This window comes from Sphaeramia orbicularis, chromosome 19, assembly GCF_902148855.1.
Source record: "Sphaeramia orbicularis chromosome 19, fSphaOr1.1, whole genome shotgun sequence".
Taxonomy (NCBI): domain Eukaryota; kingdom Metazoa; phylum Chordata; class Actinopteri; order Kurtiformes; family Apogonidae; genus Sphaeramia; species Sphaeramia orbicularis.
The window spans coordinates 40,717,843-40,740,114 of NC_043975.1; the positions used below are offsets into that span (position 1 = coordinate 40,717,843).

Sequence of the window (22,272 nt, forward strand, 5' to 3'; positions counted from 1 at the left end):
CCGTAGTTGCAGCAGGTAAATACTTAAACACAAATTATACTACATTCAGTGTTATAAATCAATTTGTAATCATATTACTTTCATAGCCCTTCAGAATTTGACAAATTAAAGTCTTTTTGAAACTCAACAGTGAGCTACACAATTTCACTTCATCCTTCAATTCGTTCCATAGCTTGACACCAATAACTGAAACACTGTGATATTTAACGTTTGTTCTTACTTTACATTTTTCAAACACAAACATCCCTCTTAAATTATAATGTCCTTCTCTTAACTTAAAAATTTTCTGAATACAAAAAGGAAGGTTTTTACTTTTAATGCAAAACATAAATTCCATTGTTTTTAAATATACAATATCAAAAAATTTTAGTAAACCATATTCTACAAAAAGTGGATTACTTGATTGGAGATAACCAGCTTTGTTTATGACTCTAATAGCTTTTTTTTGGAGTTTAATTATCGGGTCTAAATTAGTTTTATACACATTTCCCCATATTTCCACACAGTATGACATATATGGCATTACAAGTGAACAGTACAACATATGCAAACATTTTTTGTTTAACAAGTCGCGAGTTTTATAAAGAATCACAACAGCCTTGGACATTTTGCGTTTGATATATTCTATTTGTGGTTTCCAACAGAGTTTATGGTCAATAATCACTCCCAAAAATTTTGTTTCATACACCCTTTCAATTTCAATTTCATTAATTTTCAGTTTTATATCATAATTTCCCCTAGCACCACCAAAAACCATAAATTTTGTTTTATCTTCATTAAGTGATAACTTATTTACATCAAACCATTTTTTTAACTTGATCAATTCCTTTTCCACAGTTTCTAATATTTGTTTCATATTTGCTCCCGAATAAAGCAAATTAGTATCATCTGCAAATACTGAAAATTTTAACTCACTAGATGCCATAAAAATATCATTTAAATAAAGTATAAATAACTTGGGTCCCAGAACTGAACCTTGTGGGACCCCACATGTTACTTTTCTAAGTTGTGAATTTGTATTTCCAATTGATACGTACTGAGACCTGTTTTGTCAATAACTTTTTAACCAGTTTTGCGCCACACCTCTCATACCATACATTTCACCTTTCCGGAGTAATATTGAGTGATCAATTGTGTCAAATGCCTTCCTTAAATCAATAAAAACACCAACAGTATGTTTTTTCTGATCCACCGCTGCTGCTATATTTTCTGCAAATTCCATTACTGCTAGAGATGTTGATCGGTTTTTCCTAAATCCGTACTGATGATCATTTAATATCCTATATTTGTCTATGTAGTCATCTAACCTCTTTACAAACAGTTTCTCAAGAATTTTAGAAAATTGTGGTAACAGTGACACCGGTCTATAATTTGACACCATGTGCTTATCACCATTTTTATAAATTGGAATCACTTTAGCTATTTTCATGTTTTCTGGAAAAGTGCCTGTTTCAAATGATTTGTTACATACATAAGTGAATGGTTGAAGGATACTGTTTATCACTTGTTTTATGAGTGACATATCAATGGAATTTCTATCAGTAGATTTTTTTATTTTTAAACTTCATGACCACTTCCAACACTTCACTTTCACAAACTCCACGAAGAAACATTGAATTATTGTTTTCAATAGCAAAATCAAAGTTTTTATCATCCTTTTCCCACTGGGTAATATCTTTTGCCAAATTTGGACCGACATTAACAAAAAAGTCATTAAATATGTTCACAATGTCCTCTATATTTTCCACCACAGTGTCACCAGTTTTAACAACATATGTAGAAAAATCCTTTTTATTACTTTTTTTAATCAAATCATTTAACACTCTTCAAGTGCCTTTAATATCATTTTTATGTTTTTCTAACAACTGATCATAATAGGCTTTTTTATGTGTTCTTATGATTGTTTTCAATCTGTTTTTGTATCTTTTATATTTATTCTCTTTTTCTTTCGTTCTGTGCTTCAGAAATTCCCTATAGAGCCTGTTTTTCTTCTTACAAGCCCTTTCCAATCCCTTAGTTAACCATGGTTTCTTATTCTTTTTAAAATTTTGCCTATATTCACAGGACAATGTCTGTTGTACAATGTCAGGAATATGTCTAAGAAAGCATTATATGATTCATTAACATCCTCTACATAAACTTCATGCCAGTCATAATTTATTAGTTCCTCCTTTAAGGCCATAATTGCTTCTGGTGACTTTGTTCTAACCAAACAAGGTTTTTTCTTATAGTTGGTTAAAGATCATTTGTTGTTCATTTCCAGTTCTACAAAAACCGGTAAATGATCACTTATGTCAGTCAGAAATAGACCACTCGTTATTTCACCATCAATAATGTTTGTAAAAATATTATCAATCAATGTTGCGCTTTCCAATGTGATTCTACTTGGTTTTGTAATTACAGGATGAAAACTCAAACTAAACATAGTATTTACAAATTCTGCCGTTTTTGCATGTTCATTCCATTTCAGTAAATCAATGTTAAAGTCACCACAAACCAGAATCACCTTATCACAATATTTTTCATATAACTCAGTAATCTCCTTATTGAATTTCTCAATACATGACCCTGGTGTCCTGTAAATACAACTAAGAAATATGTTTTTGTGTTTTTCCATCTTAATTTCAACCGTTACACATTCCATCAGATTGTCTATAGCAACTGTCAAGTCACCATTTATCTTACATTTCAAATCATTTAACACAAATAGGGCCACGCCCCCTCCTCTTTTATTGGCTCTGTTTTGCCAAAACATTTCATATCCTTCTAATTCATCATGTAACCCTTTCTCATCACTCAGCCAAGTCTCTGAAATTGCTATTACACTAAATTTATGCTGAACTTGTTGCAAATAATCTTTAATTTTATCAAAATTACTATAGAGACTCCTGCTATTAAAGTGAATCACCGAAAAACCCTTAATTTTAGACTTATACTTGTCTTCTGAATAATATTCACATGTTGTTTTAATGCTGTAGTAGAAGTGGGTCTCTGGATCAATATCATTCTCTAAAACATAGGGTTTGTGTTCTTGAAAGTCAAAAGACTTAAATTCAGTGTATTCACACATTCTCATATTTCAGTCCCCAACAGTAACTGATCTCATAGCTCCATCACAACAAAATTCAGATATGACATATGTCCATTGGTCCACCTCTGTACTTTGTTCTTCATTTTCATTTGTATTGATCAAGCTCAGTTATATCTCTAATAACAATAACTTTGGCCCGTTCAGGAGTACCATTCAGTCTTATCATTACCTTACAGTTTCTTACCCATGTGTCTTGGATTTTTTTTTTCCTTTTTCAAGATTCTTGCTTGTCTTGCAATTGCAGCATTTCTCTTTGTTAAATTTTCATTTATGTACACCCCTGTACCCTTAAGTTTTTTTGCATGCTTGAGCACTTCAATCTTCTGTTTTCTACTCACCAAACGAATAATAATGTTTGGCCTCTTACTCTGTTTTTGTGACAAACAGCTATATCTTTATGGTGTAAAGGAATGTCTTTACTGTTTAAAAACTTAATAACTTGTTCCTCCAGAGAGTGTAATTCAGTGTTTGATGCATCCTCACCGTCCTTGTCACCTGCTGTGATGCTTGCATAAGTGCGATGGTTTGTCTTTAGTCCTGTTATCATTAGATCATCCATCCTTATGCACTGCTCCAGATCTTCAACTCTTCTTTCCAGTTCGTCTATTTTCTTGTCTTTTTCCCTGATCACCTCCTTCAATTTCTGCATTTCCTCAATTAAATCCAGTAGTCCAGTCTGCTGTTTTGCCACCTTACTTAATTCCTCAGACATAAAGTTCAAAGACTTCTTAACTTCTTCCATGTCCTCTGCAAGCTTTTTAGTTGCCATGTCTCCTGTATTAGCTTGGCTCCTGGCCTAGCCTGGTGGCTTACCGCTGGTGGTGGTGGCTCCTGGCCCGGTAGCTAGCCACTGGTGGTGGTGGTTCCTGGCCCAGTAGCTGGCCGCTGGTGGTTGTGGCTCCTGGCCCGTTAGCTGGCCGCTGGTGGTGGTGGCTCCTGGCACGGTAGCTAGCCACTAGTGGTAGTGGCTCCTGGCCCGGTAGCTGGCCGCTGGTGGTGGTAGCTCCTGGCCCGTTAGCTGGCCTCTGGTGGTGGTAGCCCCTGGCCCGGTAGCTGGCCGCTAGTGGTGGTGGCTCCTGGCCCGGTAGCTGGCCGCTGGTGGTGGTGGCTCCTGGCCCGTTAGCTGGCCGCTGGTGGTGGTAGCTCTTGGCCCGTTAGCTGGCCGCTGGTGGTGGTGGCTCCTGGCCCGTTAGCTGGCCGCTGGTGGTGGTAGCTCCTGGCCCGGTAGCTAGCCGCTAGTGGTTTAGATACTGAGTTGGTGTCATGCTTTTAATAGTGAATAATAAATAAATGTGGATGACAGAATCCACAAAGTGGGATAAGTGGAATAACGATTTGTCATACTGAGGCTTGATTATGAGTTATTTAAGAGAAAACATGTCTAGGAAGTGTAAAGGGTGCGTTTAAAGTTTATTATACAGATATTTTTATTTATCTATTTATTTTTTATTTTATTTGTTTTTTGTGTGTGTGTAATTTGGCGCTCCCATCTGAACTTAGTCAGATAATGAATGAATGAATGAATGATTTGATTGACTTCAATATCCACTTTTCATTTTGCAATAATTTTCACAGATTTGTCTATTCATTTGCTTTTGTAATAAATGTGTTAAACTGTAAAGAGACTTTATGGATGCCTTGTATTACTGAAAGGAGAAAAGAGTAATAACAGTATGAAAAATGCACATAAAAAAGGAGTGATTTAAATATATTTTGATTTGTTTTTCTTTGTAGATTGTATGAAGACAGTTCTTGTTGTGGTCAGCGTCCCTTTATTAGTACAGTATGAGTCCAATTCCTAATGATCCCTGCAACACATTCTAGAAAGATTCTGAGGGAAATTTAGGAGTAGTAAAGTGACAAAACCTCTGAATAATAATATGATTTGAATGTTGATGTCAAGAGGTAATTGTGATCATGATCTGGTACAAAAGTAGCATCCAGAAAAGTCCTAGGTGTTGTCACAACTTAAAGATGTGAGGTGAGAGTCTTTCATTTTATATGTGGTTAGTAGGGCTGCACGATTTTGGCAAAAAAAAAAAAAATCCCGATTTTTTCCTCTAAAAACTCGATTTTTGATTTCGATTTTTGGGTATAACTAGAAAAGGCAACAGCAGTCAACATGTCGTTTTCGTGAGCAGTCCACAATGCAAGCCACTGCTCTGACCTCAAAGCTGTGATGGGATCACGTGATGAACCCACAGTTTTGTTTTGTTTTTTCTCTTCATTAAATCTTTGAAATGAAGTAGAGTATACAAACAATGTATACAACAAGAAAATAACATAAGTTTGTCAGGGGGAATACACTATAAGAAAATGTCCAAATCAGAGCAAATACTGATAGTTGTTACAACCTTTTTGTTTCCACATTTATCTAACAGCTTTAAATAAATTTCAACATCTTACAAAACATAAATAATATTTGGTTTTGTGTTACAGAACTTACATTTGTGAATGAAAAATTTAGCAAGTAAGAGGACTAAATTAATTATAAAAAAAAAAAAAAAGTTTTTTTTTTCTTTCTTTTCTGGGTATCTGGCCCACAGAAGTGATACCAGTGTCAGTCAGTGACAGGCATCAGTCATGCGTGTGTGCGTGGACCAGGTTAATATGAGTGTTCCCCATGCTGTTCTATTTAAACTGGGGGATCCGTGCGTGGAATAGACCGACCCAGGACACACTGGAGGGATTCTATCCCTGGAGCTGGTGGATGTGTGTGGGCACAGGGCTGTCTGGGCTCCTCTGCTGAGGCTGATGACCCCGAGACCCGGACCCGGTTCGGAAGAAGACAGTACGGTACGGATCCGGGACAACGGAAGATGAGTGATCCGCTTCCAGTTATATTTCAATTGCGGGATCCGTGCGTGAAGCCACGGCTTATATTGGTATAAGTACTGCGGGTTCATGAACAGATTTAACGTCCGGTCATTACACGGACTTCTGAGACAGACCGCTGTCACAGGAAGAGCCTACGGGAGCCCGCGGGCACGCGGAGGCGCGCGGCCCGGAGGCATGAGAGAGATGAAATCGATTTTATGATTTCCCTTTTTTAAAAATTGTCCTAATTAAAAAATCCGATTTCGATTTAAAATCGATTAATCGTGCAGCCCTAGTGGTTAGTCAGTTTTGCTTTCACACAGCAATTTTGGGAATAAACTGATACATCCTGCTATCATCATCACATGTACTGTGTCTCCCTTTATAGATGGCCATGTATCTGATGTTGGCATGTTCACCTGATTCTTCCACTTGCTTTTCTTTTTTATCTTATCTAGTAACAATAGCCTTGTTAGCCAACTTACTTTGACTGGCCAAACCAACCCGAAAGTTCCCAAACTCCAAATGAGTTTGACTGACACTAAAACCACCTCTTCGGGTAGATAAAAAAACTGGCTGCTTGGTCCACACTATCGTCCAGGGGAGATGTCACACCTTGGTTGTGATCAAACTAGCCCAAATGAGGTCAGGGTGTACAGTTCTTTAGGAGCAGACTTGGGCACGCATTTGTCTAAAGTGTGTGAAATAAATGACTGAAATTATTTAAAAAAAAGTTCCTCAAAGACAGACTTGGGTATTTCACTATCATAAATGCAGAACAGAATTAAAAGACTGAAGGAATTTGGTGAGATTTCTTTTCATGTAGGATACAGGCCTAAGCTGAATGCCCACCAAACACTCAGATGACTACATCAAGGAGTGCCATTTATCTCTATCTTTTCCATAATTTTCCCACACTTTTGAGGACAAATTTAAACTACAATAGCAGTGCTGGAGACCTATCTTTCACATAAAAATTTAACTATATTGGGGAAAAATATGTTTAGGTTTACAAGATTGATTGTGGGCTTTAAAACTCCACTAATGTCATGAAACTGTACATTTAGCTGTTAACAAAGGATGTACTTATTCAAAAGATATTTGTGCAAATGTTATTACTGTTCATTGCTTGTAAAGAAAAGCAGTCACTAATAATTTCTACATAAGTCTTAAGCAGTGGATGAATATAGAGGACAGCTCTCATTTTCAGTTGTGGAGAACAGTGGGGCTAGTTATCTGGTATAAAAATGCTAAACTTCATGAAATAAAAAGTGAACAAAAAGCAAAGCACGACAAAGTAATAACTGGAAAGAAATCACTTTCTGCTTTTCTGTGCATTTTCCAAACTGTCCAATACTTCTTTTGATATGGGAAACCAAACAGCAGGGAAGTTGAATCCTGGCCTCACCTCCATGTGACCAAACGTCTGTATGAGTGGGATGACCTCCATGCCCTTAGATTTTGCAGCTTCCTGCAGGGACAAAACTTCCTCTCGACTGCACACACAGCACATAGTAAATGGCAATCAACAGCTGAACTCTGAACCAAAACATTTTATTGCACATAAAGACACATCCCTGTTACACATAGAAAAGATTATAGTTTGTAACAGGATCTCACAACCCGATTAGGTTTATAAATCTGACAATAAATATTCAAGAAAGGAAAGCAGTTACCAAACTGCACCTGTAACTAGAATGTGTTGTGGCCTGCAGCAGCTTTAACTCTCCCTCATAAGGAAACATGTCCTCATATTCCACCAGCAGGCCATTCACACCCAGCTGAGAGAACAGGTCGATCAGCTGAACAGGTGAAACAAATAGGACAAAGCAGACATTTATAGGGTTTAAAATTGCGAGCCCTGCTGCAAATCAGAGAAGCTGAAGTGCTCTTACCTTATGGAGGTATTCCACTCTTGGAGGGGCACCTTTCAGATCCAGGTGAACTAGTTTCTGTCCTTTCGGCCACGGTAGAGATTCCATTCTTCCTTAGATACTGTAAATATGCCACGTATGCTACGTATCTGTGAGTATGCATACGAACACTAATAACGGGTAGTATGCAATGAAACGAGCGTTTACGTATACATTGGTCTCATCAGGACAGCAAAGCCGAAGATACACCAAATAAAACCAGTTTTTTTTATGTGTACAACTTCTCTTTCGCTTCCAGCCGTCGGTATTCCAATAATTCTGTCTCAATGGATAGAGAAATGGGGGCAAGAGCTATTGTTACTGTAATAGTTCAAGGTACAACATTTCCGTACATCAGCCGCAGTCGTACATTGTGGAGCGATTGAATCATGACGTAGTCCAATCAGAACACACTTTTTTCATCAGAAGAGCCAATCATGTGAGCCGATAGGCGTCGACTAGGAAGTAAGGAGACGCAGGCAGTGGTATCAAGCTGTTGGCGGGGTGTATGGTATGATAAAGTCAAAGCAAGAGCTCCAGCTGTGTGCACCTATATTTTTCTAGTGGTCTGTAGAAGCTTGGTTAACTCAGAATGGTATTAGTGCGAATGAGGAATACAAAAGGCTGCAATTCGATTGATATAGAGAAGAAAATCAAAAGGTGAGTTCCGAAAATTATGCTAGTAGCGAACTGCGTGTGTCCGTGTCAAGTTGGTCTGGGTGAAAAAGCACACAAAATGAGGTGACTTTATGTTATGATGACCTGACTGAAGTATTAGCGAAGTGTTGAGCGTAGCATTTCAGCAGTGGATACAGAAATATTCATACTGTATCGGGCTACTGTACAAAGGGGGTAATGTGGAAATTCTTTCAGTGTTTCTGCCTTTAAACCCCACTTAATATAACTATGTCCAGAAAATACCACAGAACTAGTATTCAGGAAAACGGTTCATGGCAGTATTTGACTATTGTTTTGTATTAGGGCCTGGTCAAGGGGAGGTATACATATGTGGATAACAGATTAAAATTGTCTCCCAATACCCTATTATAGCTCTTTTTTCCCCCTTTTGTTTAAAAGCAAATTTTGTCAAGTTTTTGTATCTATTTCTGGTTTAGAAAAGTTCCTGTTGCTAAAAAATTACAGCCATATGATGATTGGCATATCTGCTTGGTGAAAGCACATCTCGGAATTGCAATTTTCAGATTTTTTGAAATATTGTAAAAATTTGAAAAATGTAGTATATGAAGTTCTTTTTTCTATATTTTAGTTTTTATTATGTGTGTCTAACATGCTGTGTTGAGATTTTTATACTACATTCCAAAACGTAATTTTTATTGCATGTAAAGTTTGGGGCCTGGAGATTTTAGGCATTTGATCTGTTACCATGAAATATGTGTTTTGGTTTGGGTTTCTTTTAATGGTTTTACTTGGAAGTGGATAATACAAATTACAAAAGATAAAGATATTTGTACCTACTTTAAAGGTCCTGTTTGGACTTTCTGCATGATCTTAAAAAAGTCTCATTTTTAGATATATGCCTGATTGTAGTCTGCAATTTAAAATGAGATTATCAGCACCAAAATAGGTTATTTTCAAATGCTATTTCCAGCTTCCCTGGTCAGGTCGGACAAAACTGGACTGATTTACGGCAGACTTGAGTCACTATGACAACACCACACCAAAGGGCAGAGTTTAGTAGTGAGACATAAACTTAACGAGTAAGGAGTAAGATCTGTCATTTTTCCTAAAGAAAGGGATTTCTTGGATTTATTTTGTTGTAATGGCGGGCACTGGAACTGGAGCTGGACTGACAGAAAGAAAAAGAAAACTAAACTGGAGAGTGAAAGAGCACAGACTAAAACGCTGGTAAACCTCTGCATTGAACCAATGGATCGAACTAAGGGAGTTAAAAGGAATGAAAACAGACTTGGAGTTGGCCCTCTTTCTTCTACACAGCAGCTAAAATTTGCTTAGAGGTCTTATTTATGTCTTTGTGCATAAGAAATCAATATAAGTGAATCCCCAAAGGAGGGATTCTATCTGTGGAGCCGGTGGATGTTTGTGGGCAGAGGCTGTCTGGGCTCCTCTGCTGAGGCTGATGACCCCAAGACCCGGACCCGGTTCGGAAGAAGACAGTACGGTACGGATCCGGGATAACGTAAGATGAATTATCCACATGCAGTTATGTTTCAGTTGCGGGATCCGTGCGTGAAGCCACGGCTTACATTACTATAAGTACTGCAGACTCATTAACACATTTAAAGTCCGGTCATGACAGGGAGTTCTGTGACAGACCGCTGTCACTGATAGGAGGAAGAGCCTATGGTAACCTGCAAGCACGCTTCCTGGAGGCACGAGAGAGATGAAATCAATTTTACAACATCCCTTTTTTAAAAATTGTCCTAATTAAAAAATCTGATTTCGATTTAAAATCGATTAATCGTGCAGGCCTAATCCGTTACCAGCCTTATTTTGCTTTTTTTTTGGACCACAAAAACATCATTTAGGTAAATCATCATTCTTGCCATAACAATGTACTTATAAATACATGCCAAAATATGTTTTATAAGTTACTTATTTATTTAGTTGAAAGAGTATACCTATTTGAACAGCAATTTTTTTTTGATCTGTTGCTGCTTGACCAAGCCCATTAATATTATTGGGTGAGGTCAAGGGCATCATGGATGGAAAACCCACTACTTTTTGATTCATAACTTTTGAACCACACAAGTTGAAGACAAATATTACACATAATTGGAAAGGTCTAAATACCATCTTAGACATACTCAAAGGGCAAAATTTTGTTTCAAATATTTTTAAATGAAAAATAGCAAAAACTACTGTCATGGATGGACAAAAAATTAATGTCTATTAATTATAAAGAATTACAAAGTTCTCAAAAGTGAAGTTCCTGTAACATTTTCATCCTAAATTTATTCAGTGGAAAAAAAAAAAAAAAAATCATCCCTAGATACTAAGCATTTTGACGCATGGCAGCGTCACGGATGGACAAAGCCAAAAACATTATGGATGGACAACAAAAGTAAACATAAGTTTACGTAAACATTTTTTATTTCAATTATCAATTTCATATTGATTTATTGTTTTACAATATTAACAACATACAAATAATATTAACATTATATTCAAATGTATTGTGCATATGCATTTATTAATTTTAAACAGTGTTTAGAATATGACATAAATAATATGGTCAAATTTTTTTAATTTTTTTTATTTAACCTTTATTTAACCAGGAAGAAAATCCCATTGAGATTAAGAACCTCTTTTCCAAAGGAGTCCTGGCCAAGAGGCAGCACAACACATAGTTACAACATACAGTTACATTATAAAGTGACAACATACAGTAATTTACCGGACCAGTCAACCTATGCAAAACACATGGATGTCATTGAGATATTCTATAACACTCTGAGTTTGGATTTAAAAGCATTCAGAGAGATCAGTTCAGTCAGTTTCCAGTCTCTTAGCAGCATATTCCATGAGCAAGGAGCAGAGTACACAAATGCCCTTTTTCCCAGCTCTGTACGGGCGAATGGCACAAAGAGGAGCAAATGTTCATTTGATCTCAGACAATAAGATTCAATATTTAGGCCCGAGCCGAGTAAAGCCGGCGCAGGGCCTATTGAGTCTGCAGTGGGCGCATGGGGACGAAATCGCCAGTGACGCGGTCGCCTTTCGCCACTGTCACCACTCTCACACATATTCACATTCACGGCACTGAGACCTCTCCGACGATGTACATGACATGTGCACAAATCGCATATTTACACCTGCTCAGAATGAATGGGAGTCAATGGGCCACGCACACTCGGGGTCAGTCACTTGTGTGTAAGTGCACGACACGTGACATCTGACCCCACAGACATGTGGGGGAGCTCGAGAGCTTTCAAATAAGGCCAAATATGTGGTTGCTGTGGTTGCCATAGAATCGGCTATATTGTTCTTGCTCAGATTCATATTTTTCTCCTGCTCTTTGAGCTCAATTTTGACCCTCTGAACATTTATGAAAACTCACCAAATTTTGCCTAAAATTCAGAAGTGTGAGAAATTGAATTTACATATAGGTTTCATAGAGGTCGGTAAAGAAATGTTGCGGCCGTGCCCCCTTGAAAAGTGGAAATGCATTGCACCAATGGGAGCTCGTCCACCATAAAGTTTGTCGTAGAGCCACGAAAACTGGTACACAGATTCATCATGAGGAGACAAACAAAAAATATGGCTATGGCCATGCCCCTAAACCAACCCTTAGTTGGCCATATTGGATTGAAATTTCCAAAATGCTGAGTCAGCGTTTTTGCTGACGTTGTATTTTAACTATCTCCTACTAAGCCGTCTGGCCGAATGAGCTCAAAATCGGTGTACAGTATCTAGAGAAGTGGGACATCAAAAGTTATCCGAATTTTTTGAATCGGTGTCACTGTTTTTGTGCGACGAGGTTACAAACTTTGCAAAGTTTTTTCGAAAATTTACCATCACAAAAATTTCTTCAGCTAAGACATACAAACACCGATTTGGCTGAAATTTGACTCAGACGTCTATCTCCCAGGCCTACACCCATTTATTGAAAGAAATTGACATTTCGCACTATAGCGCCCCCTACAAATGTACATTTACAAAAATGACATCAGTTCGGACATACGAAAACCGATTTGACTTAAATTTGACTCAGACATCTGTCCCCCAGGCCTACACCTATTTGTCAAAAGAAACTGAAATTTTGCATTACAGCGCCCCCTACAAAAATTTTTAATATTTAGGCCCGAGCCGAGTAAAGCCGGCGCAGGGCCTATTGAGTCTGCAGTAGGTGCATGGGGACGAAATCACCAGTGACGCGGTCGCCTTTCGCCACTGTTGCCACTCTCACACATATTCACATTCACGGCACTGAGACCTTTCCGACGATGTACATGATATGTGCACAAATCGCATATTTACACCTGCTCAGGATGAATGGGAGTCAATGGGCCACGCCCAGTCGGGGTCAGTCACGTGTGTGTAAGTGCACGACACGTGACATCTGACCCCACAGACATGTGGGGGACCTCGAGAGCTTTCAAATAAGGCCAAATATGTAGTTGCCACGGAAACGGCTATATTGTTCTTGCTCAGATTATTATTATTATTTTTATTTTTTTGTCTTATTAGGCCCGAGCCGAGTAAAGCCGGCGCAGGGCCTATTGAGTCTGCAGTGGGCGCATGGGGACGAAATCGCCAGTGACGCGGTCGCCTTTCGCCACTGTCGCCACTCTCACACATATTCACATTCACGGCACTGAGACCTTTCCGAAGATGTACATGACGTGCAGAAATCGCATATTTACACCTGCTCAGAATGAATGGGAGTCAATGGGACACGCCCACTCGGGGTCAGTCATGTGGGTGTAAGTGCACGACACGTGACATCTGACCCCACAGACATGTGGGGGACCTCGAGAGCTTTCAAATAGGGCCAAATACGTGGTTGCCACGGAAACGGCTATATTGTTCTTGCTCAAATTATTATTATTTTTATTTTAATTTTTTTGTCTTATTTTTTCTTTCTCCTGCACTTTGAGCTCAATTTTGACCCCCTTAACATTTACGAAAACTCACCAAATTTTGCCCAAAATTCAGAAATGTGCAAAATTGAATTTACATATAGGTTTCATAGATGTCGGTAAAGAGATGTTGCTGCAGCGCCCCCTTGAAAAGTGGAAATCGCCACTCACACATATTCACATTCACGGCACTGAGATCTTTCCGAAGATGTACATGACGTGCAGAAATCGCATATTTACACCTGCTCAGAATGAATGGGAGTCAATGGGACACGCCCACTCAGGGTCAGTCATGTGGGTGTAAGTGCACGACACGTGACATCTGACCCCACAGACATGTGGGGGACCTCAAGAGCTTTCAAACAGGGCCAAATACGTGGTTGCCATGGAAACGGCTAAATTGTTCTTGCTCAGATTATTATTAGGCCCGAGCCGAGTAAAGCCGGCGCAGGGCCTATTGAGTCTGCAGTGGGCGCATGGGGACGAAATCGCCAGTGACGCGGTCGCCTTTCGCCACTGTCGCCACTCTCACACATATTCACATTCACGGCACTGAGACCTTTCCGAAGATGTACATGACATGTGCACAAATCGCATATTTACACCTGCTCTGAATGAATGGGAGTCAATGGGACACGCCCACTCGGGGTCAGTGACGTGTGTGTAAGTGCACGACACGTGACATCTGACCCCACAGACATGTGGGGGACCTCGAGAGCTTTAAAGTAAAGTCAGATACGTGGTTACCACGGAAACGGCTACATTGTTCTTGCTCAGATTATTATTATTTTTATTTTTTTTATTTTTAGGCCCGAGCCGAGTAAAGCCAGCGCAGGGCCTATTGAGTCTGCAGTGGGCGCATGGGGACAAAATCGCCAGTGACGCGGTCGCCTTTCACCACTGTCGCCACTCTCACACATATTCACATTCACGGCACTGAGACCTTTCCGAAGATGTGCATGACGTGCACAAATCGCATATTAACACCTGCTCAGAATGAATGGGAGTCAATGGGCCACGCCCAGTCGGGGTCAGTCACGTTTGTGTAAGTGCACGACACGTGACATCCGACCCCACAGACATGTGGGGGAGCTCGAGAGCTTTCAAATAAGGCCAGATATGTGGTTGCCATAGAAACGGCTATATTGTTCTTGCTCAGATTATTATTATTATTATGTTTTTTTTAATTTATTTTTCTTCTCCTGCTCTTTGAGCTCAATTTTGACCCTCTGAACATTTACAAAAACTCACCAAATTTTGCCTAAAATTCAGAAGTGCGAGAAATTGAATTTACATATAGGTTTCATAGAGATCAAGAAATGTTGCGGCAGCGCCCCCTTGAAAAGTGGAAATGCATTGCGCCAATGGGAGCGAGTCCAACATAAAGTTTGTCGTAGAGCCACGAAAATCGGTACACAGATTCATCATGAGGAGACAAAAAAAATATTATTATGGCCACGCCCCTAAACCAACCCTTACTCGGCTATATTGGATTGAAATTTCCAAAATGCTGAGTCAGCGTTTTCGCTGACGTTTTTTAACTATCTCCTACTAAGCCGTTTTGCCAAATGAGCTCAAAATCGGTGTACAGTATCTAGAGAAGGAGGGCATCAAAAGTTAGCCGAATTTTTTGAATCGGTGTCACCGTTTTTGTGCGACAACCTTGCAAACTATGCGAAGTTTTTTCGAAAATTTACCATCACAAAAATTGCTTCAGCTTAGACATACAAACACCGATTTGGCTGAAATTTGACTCAGACGTCTATCTCCCAGGCGTACACCCATTTATTAAAAGAAATTGAAATTTCACACAATAGCGCCCCCTACAAATGTACATTTACAAAAATGACATCAGTTCAGACATACGAACACCGATTTGGCTCAAATTTGACTCAGACGTCTATCTCCCAGGCCTACACCCATTTATTAAAAGAAATTGAAATTTCGCGCAATAGCGCCCCCTACAAATGTACATTTACAAAAATGACATCAGTTCAGACATACGAACACCAATTTGGCTCAAATTTGACTCAGCCGTCTATCTCCCAGGCCTACACCCATTTATCAGAAAAATTTGAAATTCGGTGCCATAGCGCCCCCTACAATTTTACCTTTACGAAAATTACTTCATGTTAGACATACGAATACCAATTTGGCTCAAATTTGAATCAGTTGTCAGTCTCCCAGGCCTACACCCATTTATCAAAAGAAATTGCCACTTCGCTCAGTAGCGCGCCCTACAAATTTATCTTCACGAAAATTGCATCAATTCGGACATACGAACACTGTTTTAGCTCAAATTTGACTCAGTGGTACATCTCACAAACCTACACCTATTCAATGGTAGAAATTTATTTTTAGCTGCATAGCTCCCCCTACAGATTTACTTATACAAAACTTTCTTTAGTTCGGAAATACAAACAAAGATTTGCCTCAAATTTGAATCAGTTGTCGATCTCCCAGGCCTACACCCATTCATCAGAAGACATTGAAATTTGGTGCTAGAGTGCAACCTGCTGAACGATGGACATACTTCTACTGGATGTGCCCGTGGTGAGGGCCTTTCGATGCCGCTTGCGGCTTTAATTTTTGTTTTTTTTTCTCATTTTTCTTTCTCCTGCGCTTCGAGCTCAATTTTGACCCTCTGAACATTTACGAAAACTCACCAAATTTTGCCTAAAATTCAGAAGTGTGAGAAATTGAATTTACATATAGGTTTCGTAGATGTCGGTAAAGAAATGTAGTGGCAGCGCTCCCTTGAAAAGTGGAAATGCATTGCGCCAATGGGAGCGCGTCCAACATAAAGTTAATCGTCGAGCCACGAAAATCGGTAGACAGATTCATCATGAGGAGACAAACAAAAAATATTATTATGGTCACGCCCCTAAACCAACCCTTTGTCAGCCATATTGGATTGAAATTTCCAAAATGCTGAGTCAGCCTTTTCGCTGACATTGTATTTTAACTATATCCTACTAAGCCGTTTGGCCAAATGAGTTGAAAATTGGTGTACAGTATCTAGAGAAGTGGGGCATCAAAAGTTAGCTGAATTGTTTGAATTGGCATCACTGCTTTTGTGTGACGAGGTTTCAAAATTTGCGAAGTTTTTTCTAAAATTTACCATCACAAACATTGCTTCAGCGTAGACATACAAACACCGATTTGGCTGAAATTTGACTCAGACGTCTATCTCCCAGGCCTACACCCATTTATTGAAAGAAATTGAAATTTTGCACTATAGTGCCCCCTACAAATGTAGATTTACAAAAATGACATCAGTTCGGACATACGAACACTGATTTGTCTCAAATTTGACTCAGACATCTGTCTCCCAGGCCTACACCTACTTGTCAAAAGAAACTGAAATTTTGCACTACAGCGCCACCTAAAAAAATTTTTAATATTTCTTTATTAAAATTGCTTCAGTTCTGACATACGAACACCGATTTGGCTCAAATTTCTCTCAGATGTCCATCTCCTAGTCCTACACCCATTTATCAGAAAAATTTGAAATTCGTTGGCATAGCGCCCCCTAGAATTTTACCTATACAAAAATTACTTCACGTTAGACATGCAAACACCAATTTGGCTCAAATTTGAATCAGTTGTCAATCTCCCAGACCTACACCCATTTATCAAAAGAAGAAACCACTCCGCTCAGTAGCACCCCCTACACATTTACCTTCACGAAAATTGCATTAATTCGGACATACAAACACCGATTTGGCTCAAATTTGACTCAGTGGTACATCTCGCAGGCCTACACCCATTCAACAGAAGAAATTTAATTTTAGCTGCATAGCGCCCCCTACAGATTTACTTATACAAAAATTTCTTTAGTTTGGACATACGAAAAAAGATGTGCCTCAAATTTGAATCAGTTATCAATCTCCCTGGCCTCCACCCATTCATCAGAAGACATTGAAATTTGGTGAAAGAGCGCCACCTGCTGAACGATGGACATACTTCTACTGGACGTGCCCGTTGTGAGGGCCTTTAGATGCCGCTTGCGGCTTTAATTAGGCCCGAGCCGAGTAAAGCCGGCGCAGGGCATATTGAGTCTGCAGTGGGCGCATGGGGACGAAATCGCCAGTGACGCGGTCGCCTTTCACCACTGTCGCCACTCTCACACATATTCACATTCACGGCACTCAGACCTTTCCGACGGTGTACATGACATGTGCACAAATTGCATATTTACACCTGCTCTGAATGAATGGGAGTCAATGGGACACGCGACGTCGGGGTCAGTCACGTGTGTGTAAGTGCACAACACGTGACGTCTGACCCCACAGACATGTGGGGGAGCTCGAGAGCTTTCAAATCAGGCCAAATATGTCGTTGCCATAGAAACAGCTATATTGTTCTTGCTCAGATTATTATTAGGCCCGAGCCGAGTAAAGCCGGCGCAGGGCCTATTGAGTCTGCAGTGGGCGCATGGGGACAAAATCGCCAGTGACGCAATCGCCTTTCGCCACTGTCGCCACTCTCACACATATTCACATTCACGGCACTGAGACCTTTCCGACGATGTATATGACATGTGAACAAATCGCATATTTACACCTGCTCAGAATGAATGGGAGTCAATGGGACACGCCCAGTCACGGTCAGTCATGTGGGTGTAAGTGCACGACACGTGACATCTGACCCCACAGACATGTGGGGGACCTCGAGAACTTTCAAAAAAGGGCAAATATGTGGTTGCCATAGAAACAGCTATATTGTTCTTGCTCAGATTATTATTAGGCCCGAGCCGAGTAAAGCCGGCGCAGGGCCTATTGAGTCTGCAGTGGGCGCATGGGGACAAAATCGCCAGTGACGCGGTCGCCTTTCGCCACTGTCGCCACTCTCACACATATTCACATTCACGGCACTGAGACCTTTCCGACGATGTATGTGACATGTGCACAAATCGCATATTAACACCTGCTCAGAATGAATGGGAGTCAATGGAACACGCCCACTCGGGGTCAGTCACATGTGTGTAAGTGCATGACAGGTGACATCTGACCCCACACACATGTGGGGGGCCTCGAGAACTTTCAAAAAAGGGCAAATACGTGGTTGCCATAGAAACAGCTATATTGTTCTTGCTCAGATTATTATTATTTTTATTTTTTATGTTTTTATTTTTTTTTTCTTATTTTTCTTTCTCCTGTTCTTTGAGCTCAATTTTGACCCTCTGAACATTTACGAAAACTCACCAAATTTTGCCTAAAATTCAGAAGTGTGAGAAATTGAATTTACATATAGGTTTTGTAGATGTCGGTAAAGAAATGTTGCGGCAGCGCCCCCTTTAAAAGTGGAAATGCATTGCGCCAATGGGAGCGCGTCCAACATAAAGTTTGTCGTAGAGCAACGAAAATCGGTAGACAGATTCATCATGAGGAGACAAACAAAAAATATGGCTATGGCCACGCCCCTAAACCAACCCTTAGTTGGCCATATTGGATTGAAATTTCCAAAATGCTGAGTCAGCGTTTTCACTGAAATTGTATTTTAACTATCTCCTACTAAGCCGTTTGGCCGAATGAGCTCAAAATCGGTGTACAGTATCTAGAGAAGTGGGGCATCAAAAGTTAGCCGAATTTTTTGAATCGGCATCACCGTTTTTGTGTGACAAGGTTGCAAACTTTGCGAAGTTTTTTTGAAAATTTACCATCATAAAAATTGCTTCAGCTCAGACATACGAACAGCGATTTGGCTGAAATTTGACTCAGACGTCCATCTCCCAGGCCTACACCCATTTATTAAAAGAAATTGAAATTTCGCACTATAGCGCCCCCTACAAATGTACATTTACAAAAATGACATTAGTTCGGACATACAAACACCGATTTGGCTCAAATTTGACTCAGACATCTGTCTCAAAGGCGTACACCTATTTATCAAAAGAAACTGAAATTTTGCACTACAGCGCCCCCTACAAAATTTTTAAATATTTTTTATTAAAATTGCTTCAGTTTGGACATACGAACACCAATTTGGCTCAAATTTGACTCAGACGTCTATATCCCAGGCCTACACCCATTTATCAGAAAAATTTAAATTCGGCGCCATAGCGCCCCCTACAATGTTACCTTTATGAAAATTACTTCATGTTAGACATGTGAACACCAATTTGGCTCAAATTTGAATCAGTTGTCAATCTCCCAGGCCTACACCCATTTATCAAAAGAAATTGCCACTTCGCTCAGTAGCGCCCCCTACAAATTTACCTTCACGAAAATTGCATCAGTTCAGACATACGAACACCGATTTGGCTCAAATTTGACTCAGTGGTACATCTCACAGGCCTACACCCATTCAATGGAACAAATTGAATTTTTGCTCATAGCGCCCCCTACAGATTTATATATACAAAATTTTGTTCAGTTCGGACATAGGAACACTGATTTGTCTCAAATCAATTGTCAATGTCCCAGGCCTAAACCCATTCATTAGAAGACACAAAATTTGGGGCTACAGCGCCACCTGCTGAACGATGAGCATACTTCCACTGGACGTGCCCTTGGCGAGGGCCTTTAGATGTCGCTTGCGGCTTTAATTGTTTTTATTTTTATTTATTTATTTTTTTGTCTTATTTTTCTTTCTCCTGCGCTTTGAGCTCAATTTTGACCCTCTGAACATTTACGAAAACTCACCAAATTTTGCCTAAAATTCAGAAGTGCGAGAAATTGAATTTACATATAGGTTTCGTAGATGTCGGTAAAGAAATGTTGCGGCAGCGCCCCCTTGAAAAGTGGAAATGCATTGCGCCAATGGGAGCGCGTCCAACATAAAGTTTGTCGTAGAGCCACGAAAATCGGTAGACAGATTCATCATGAGGACACAAACAAAAAATATTATTATGGCCACATCCCTAAACCAACCCTTTGTCGGCCATATTGGATTGAAATTTCCAAAATGCTTAGTCAGCGTTTTCGCTGAAGTTGTATTTTAACTATCTCCTACTAAGCCGTTTGGCCGAATGAGCTCAAAATCAGTGTACAGTATCTAGAGAAGTGGGGCATCAAAAGTTAGCCGAATTTTTTGAATCGGCATCACCGTTTTTGTGTGACGAGGTTGCAAACGTTGTGAAGTTTTTTCGAAAATTTACCATCACAAAAATTGCTTCAGCTCAGACTTACGAACAGCGATTTGGCTGAAATTTGACTCAGACATCTATCTCCCAGGCCTACACCCATTTATTAAAAGAAATTGAAATTTCGCACTATAGCGCCCCCTACAAATGTACATTTACAAAAATGACATCAGTTCGGACATACAAACACCGATTTGCCTCAAATTTGACTCAGACATCTGTCTCAAAGGCCTACACCTATTTATCAAAAGAAACTGAAATTTTGCGCTACAGCGCCCCCTACAAATTTTTAAAAATAATTTTTATCAAAATTGCTTCAGTTCGGACATACGAACACCGATTTGGCTCAAATTTGACTCAGACATCTATCTCGCAGGCCTACACCCATTTATTAAAAGAAACTAAAATTTTGCACTACAGCGCCCCCTACAAAATTTTTAAATATTTTTTTATTTTTAAAATTGCTTCAGTTCAGACATACGAACAGCGATTTGGCTGAAATTTGACTCAGACATCTATCTCCCAGGCCTACACCCATTTATCAGAAAAATTTGAAATTCGGTGCCATAGCGCCCCCTACAATTTTACCTTTACGGAAATTACTTCACGTTAGATATACAAACACCAATTTGGCTTAAATTTGAATCAGTTGTCAATCTCCCAGGCCTACACCCATTTATCAAAAGAAATTACCACTACGCTCAGTAGCTCCCCCTACAAATTTACCTTCACGAAAATTGCATCAATTCGGACATACAAACACCAATTTGGCTCAAATTTGACTCAGTGGTACATCTCGCAGGCCTACACCAATTCAACGGAAGAAATTTAATTTTAGCTGCATAGCGCCCCCTACAGATTTACTTATAGAAAACTTTCTTTAGTTCTGACATAGAAACAAAGATTTGCCTCAAATTTGAATCAGTTGTCAATCTCTCAGGCGTACACCCATTCATCAGAAGACACAAAATTTGGGGCTAGATCGCCACCTGCTGAACGATGGACATACTTCCACTGGACGTGCCCGTTGCGAGGGCCTGTAGATTCTGCTTGCGGCTTTAATTTTTTTTTAATGTTTATTTTTCTTTTTCCTGTGTTTTGAGCTCAAATTTGACCGACCTAAACATTTACGAAAACTCACCAAATTTTGCCTAAAATTCAGAAATGTGCAAAATTGAAATTACATATAGGTTTCATACATGCCGGTTAAGAAATGTTGTGACAGCGCCCCCTTGAAAAGTGGAAATACATTACGTAAATGGGAGCACGTCCAACATAAAGTTTGTCATAGAGCCACGAAAATCGGTACACAGATTCATCATGTGGAGACAAGCAAAAAATATTATTATGGCCACGCCCCTAAACCAACCAGAAGTCGGCCAAATTGGATTGAAATTTCCAAAATGCTGAGTCAGCATTTTCGCTGATGTCGTATTTTAACTATCTCCTCCTAAGGCAATTTGCCAAATGAGCTCAAAATCGGTGTACAGTATCTAGAGAAGTGGGACATCAAAAGTTAGCCGAATTTTTTGGATCGGTTTCACCGTTTTTGTGTGACGATGTCGCAAACTTTGCAAAGTTTCTTCGGTTATTTACCATTACAAAAATTGCTTCAGCTAAGACATACGAACACAGATTTTGCTCAAATTTGAAGGAGTCGTCTATCTCCCAGGCCTACACACATTTATCAAAAGAAATTGACATTTTGCACTATAGCGCCCCCTACAAATTTACATTTACAAAAATGACATCAGTTCGGACATACGAACACCGATTTGGCTCAAATTTGACTCAGACATCTTT

The 22,272-nt window shown here is 39.6% G+C and overlaps 2 protein-coding genes across 6 annotated transcripts in view; one reads left to right on the forward strand and one right to left on the reverse strand.

Moving 5' to 3' along the window:
* hexd (hexosaminidase d) overlaps positions 1-8,188 on the reverse strand; it is a 28,447-nt gene extending 20,259 nt beyond the window's left edge. For 2 of the 4 annotated variants that reach the window (XM_030121579.1, XM_030121578.1), the window contains exons 1-3: positions 7,804-8,188; positions 7,595-7,710; positions 7,317-7,404 (exon numbers count right to left, since the gene is read on the reverse strand). In XM_030121579.1, the coding sequence (XP_029977439.1) occupies positions 7,317-7,404; positions 7,595-7,710; positions 7,804-7,890 (291 nt within the window). In that variant the 5' untranslated portion in view covers positions 7,891-8,188. The remainder of the gene's footprint in view (positions 1-7,316; positions 7,405-7,594; positions 7,711-7,803) is intronic. The other 2 variants (XM_030121581.1, XM_030121580.1) reach the window with 2 other exon arrangements.
* Positions 8,189-8,270: 82 nt separating this feature from the next.
* ogfod3 (2-oxoglutarate and iron dependent oxygenase domain containing 3) overlaps positions 8,271-22,272 on the forward strand; it is a 172,467-nt gene continuing 158,465 nt past the window's right edge. The window contains exon 1 of one of the 2 annotated variants that reach the window (XM_030121584.1): positions 8,271-8,481. In XM_030121584.1, coding sequence (XP_029977444.1) covers positions 8,414-8,481 — 68 coding nt within the window. In that variant the 5' untranslated portion in view covers positions 8,271-8,413. The remainder of the gene's footprint in view (positions 8,482-22,272) is intronic. The other variant, XM_030121583.1, reaches the window with a different exon arrangement.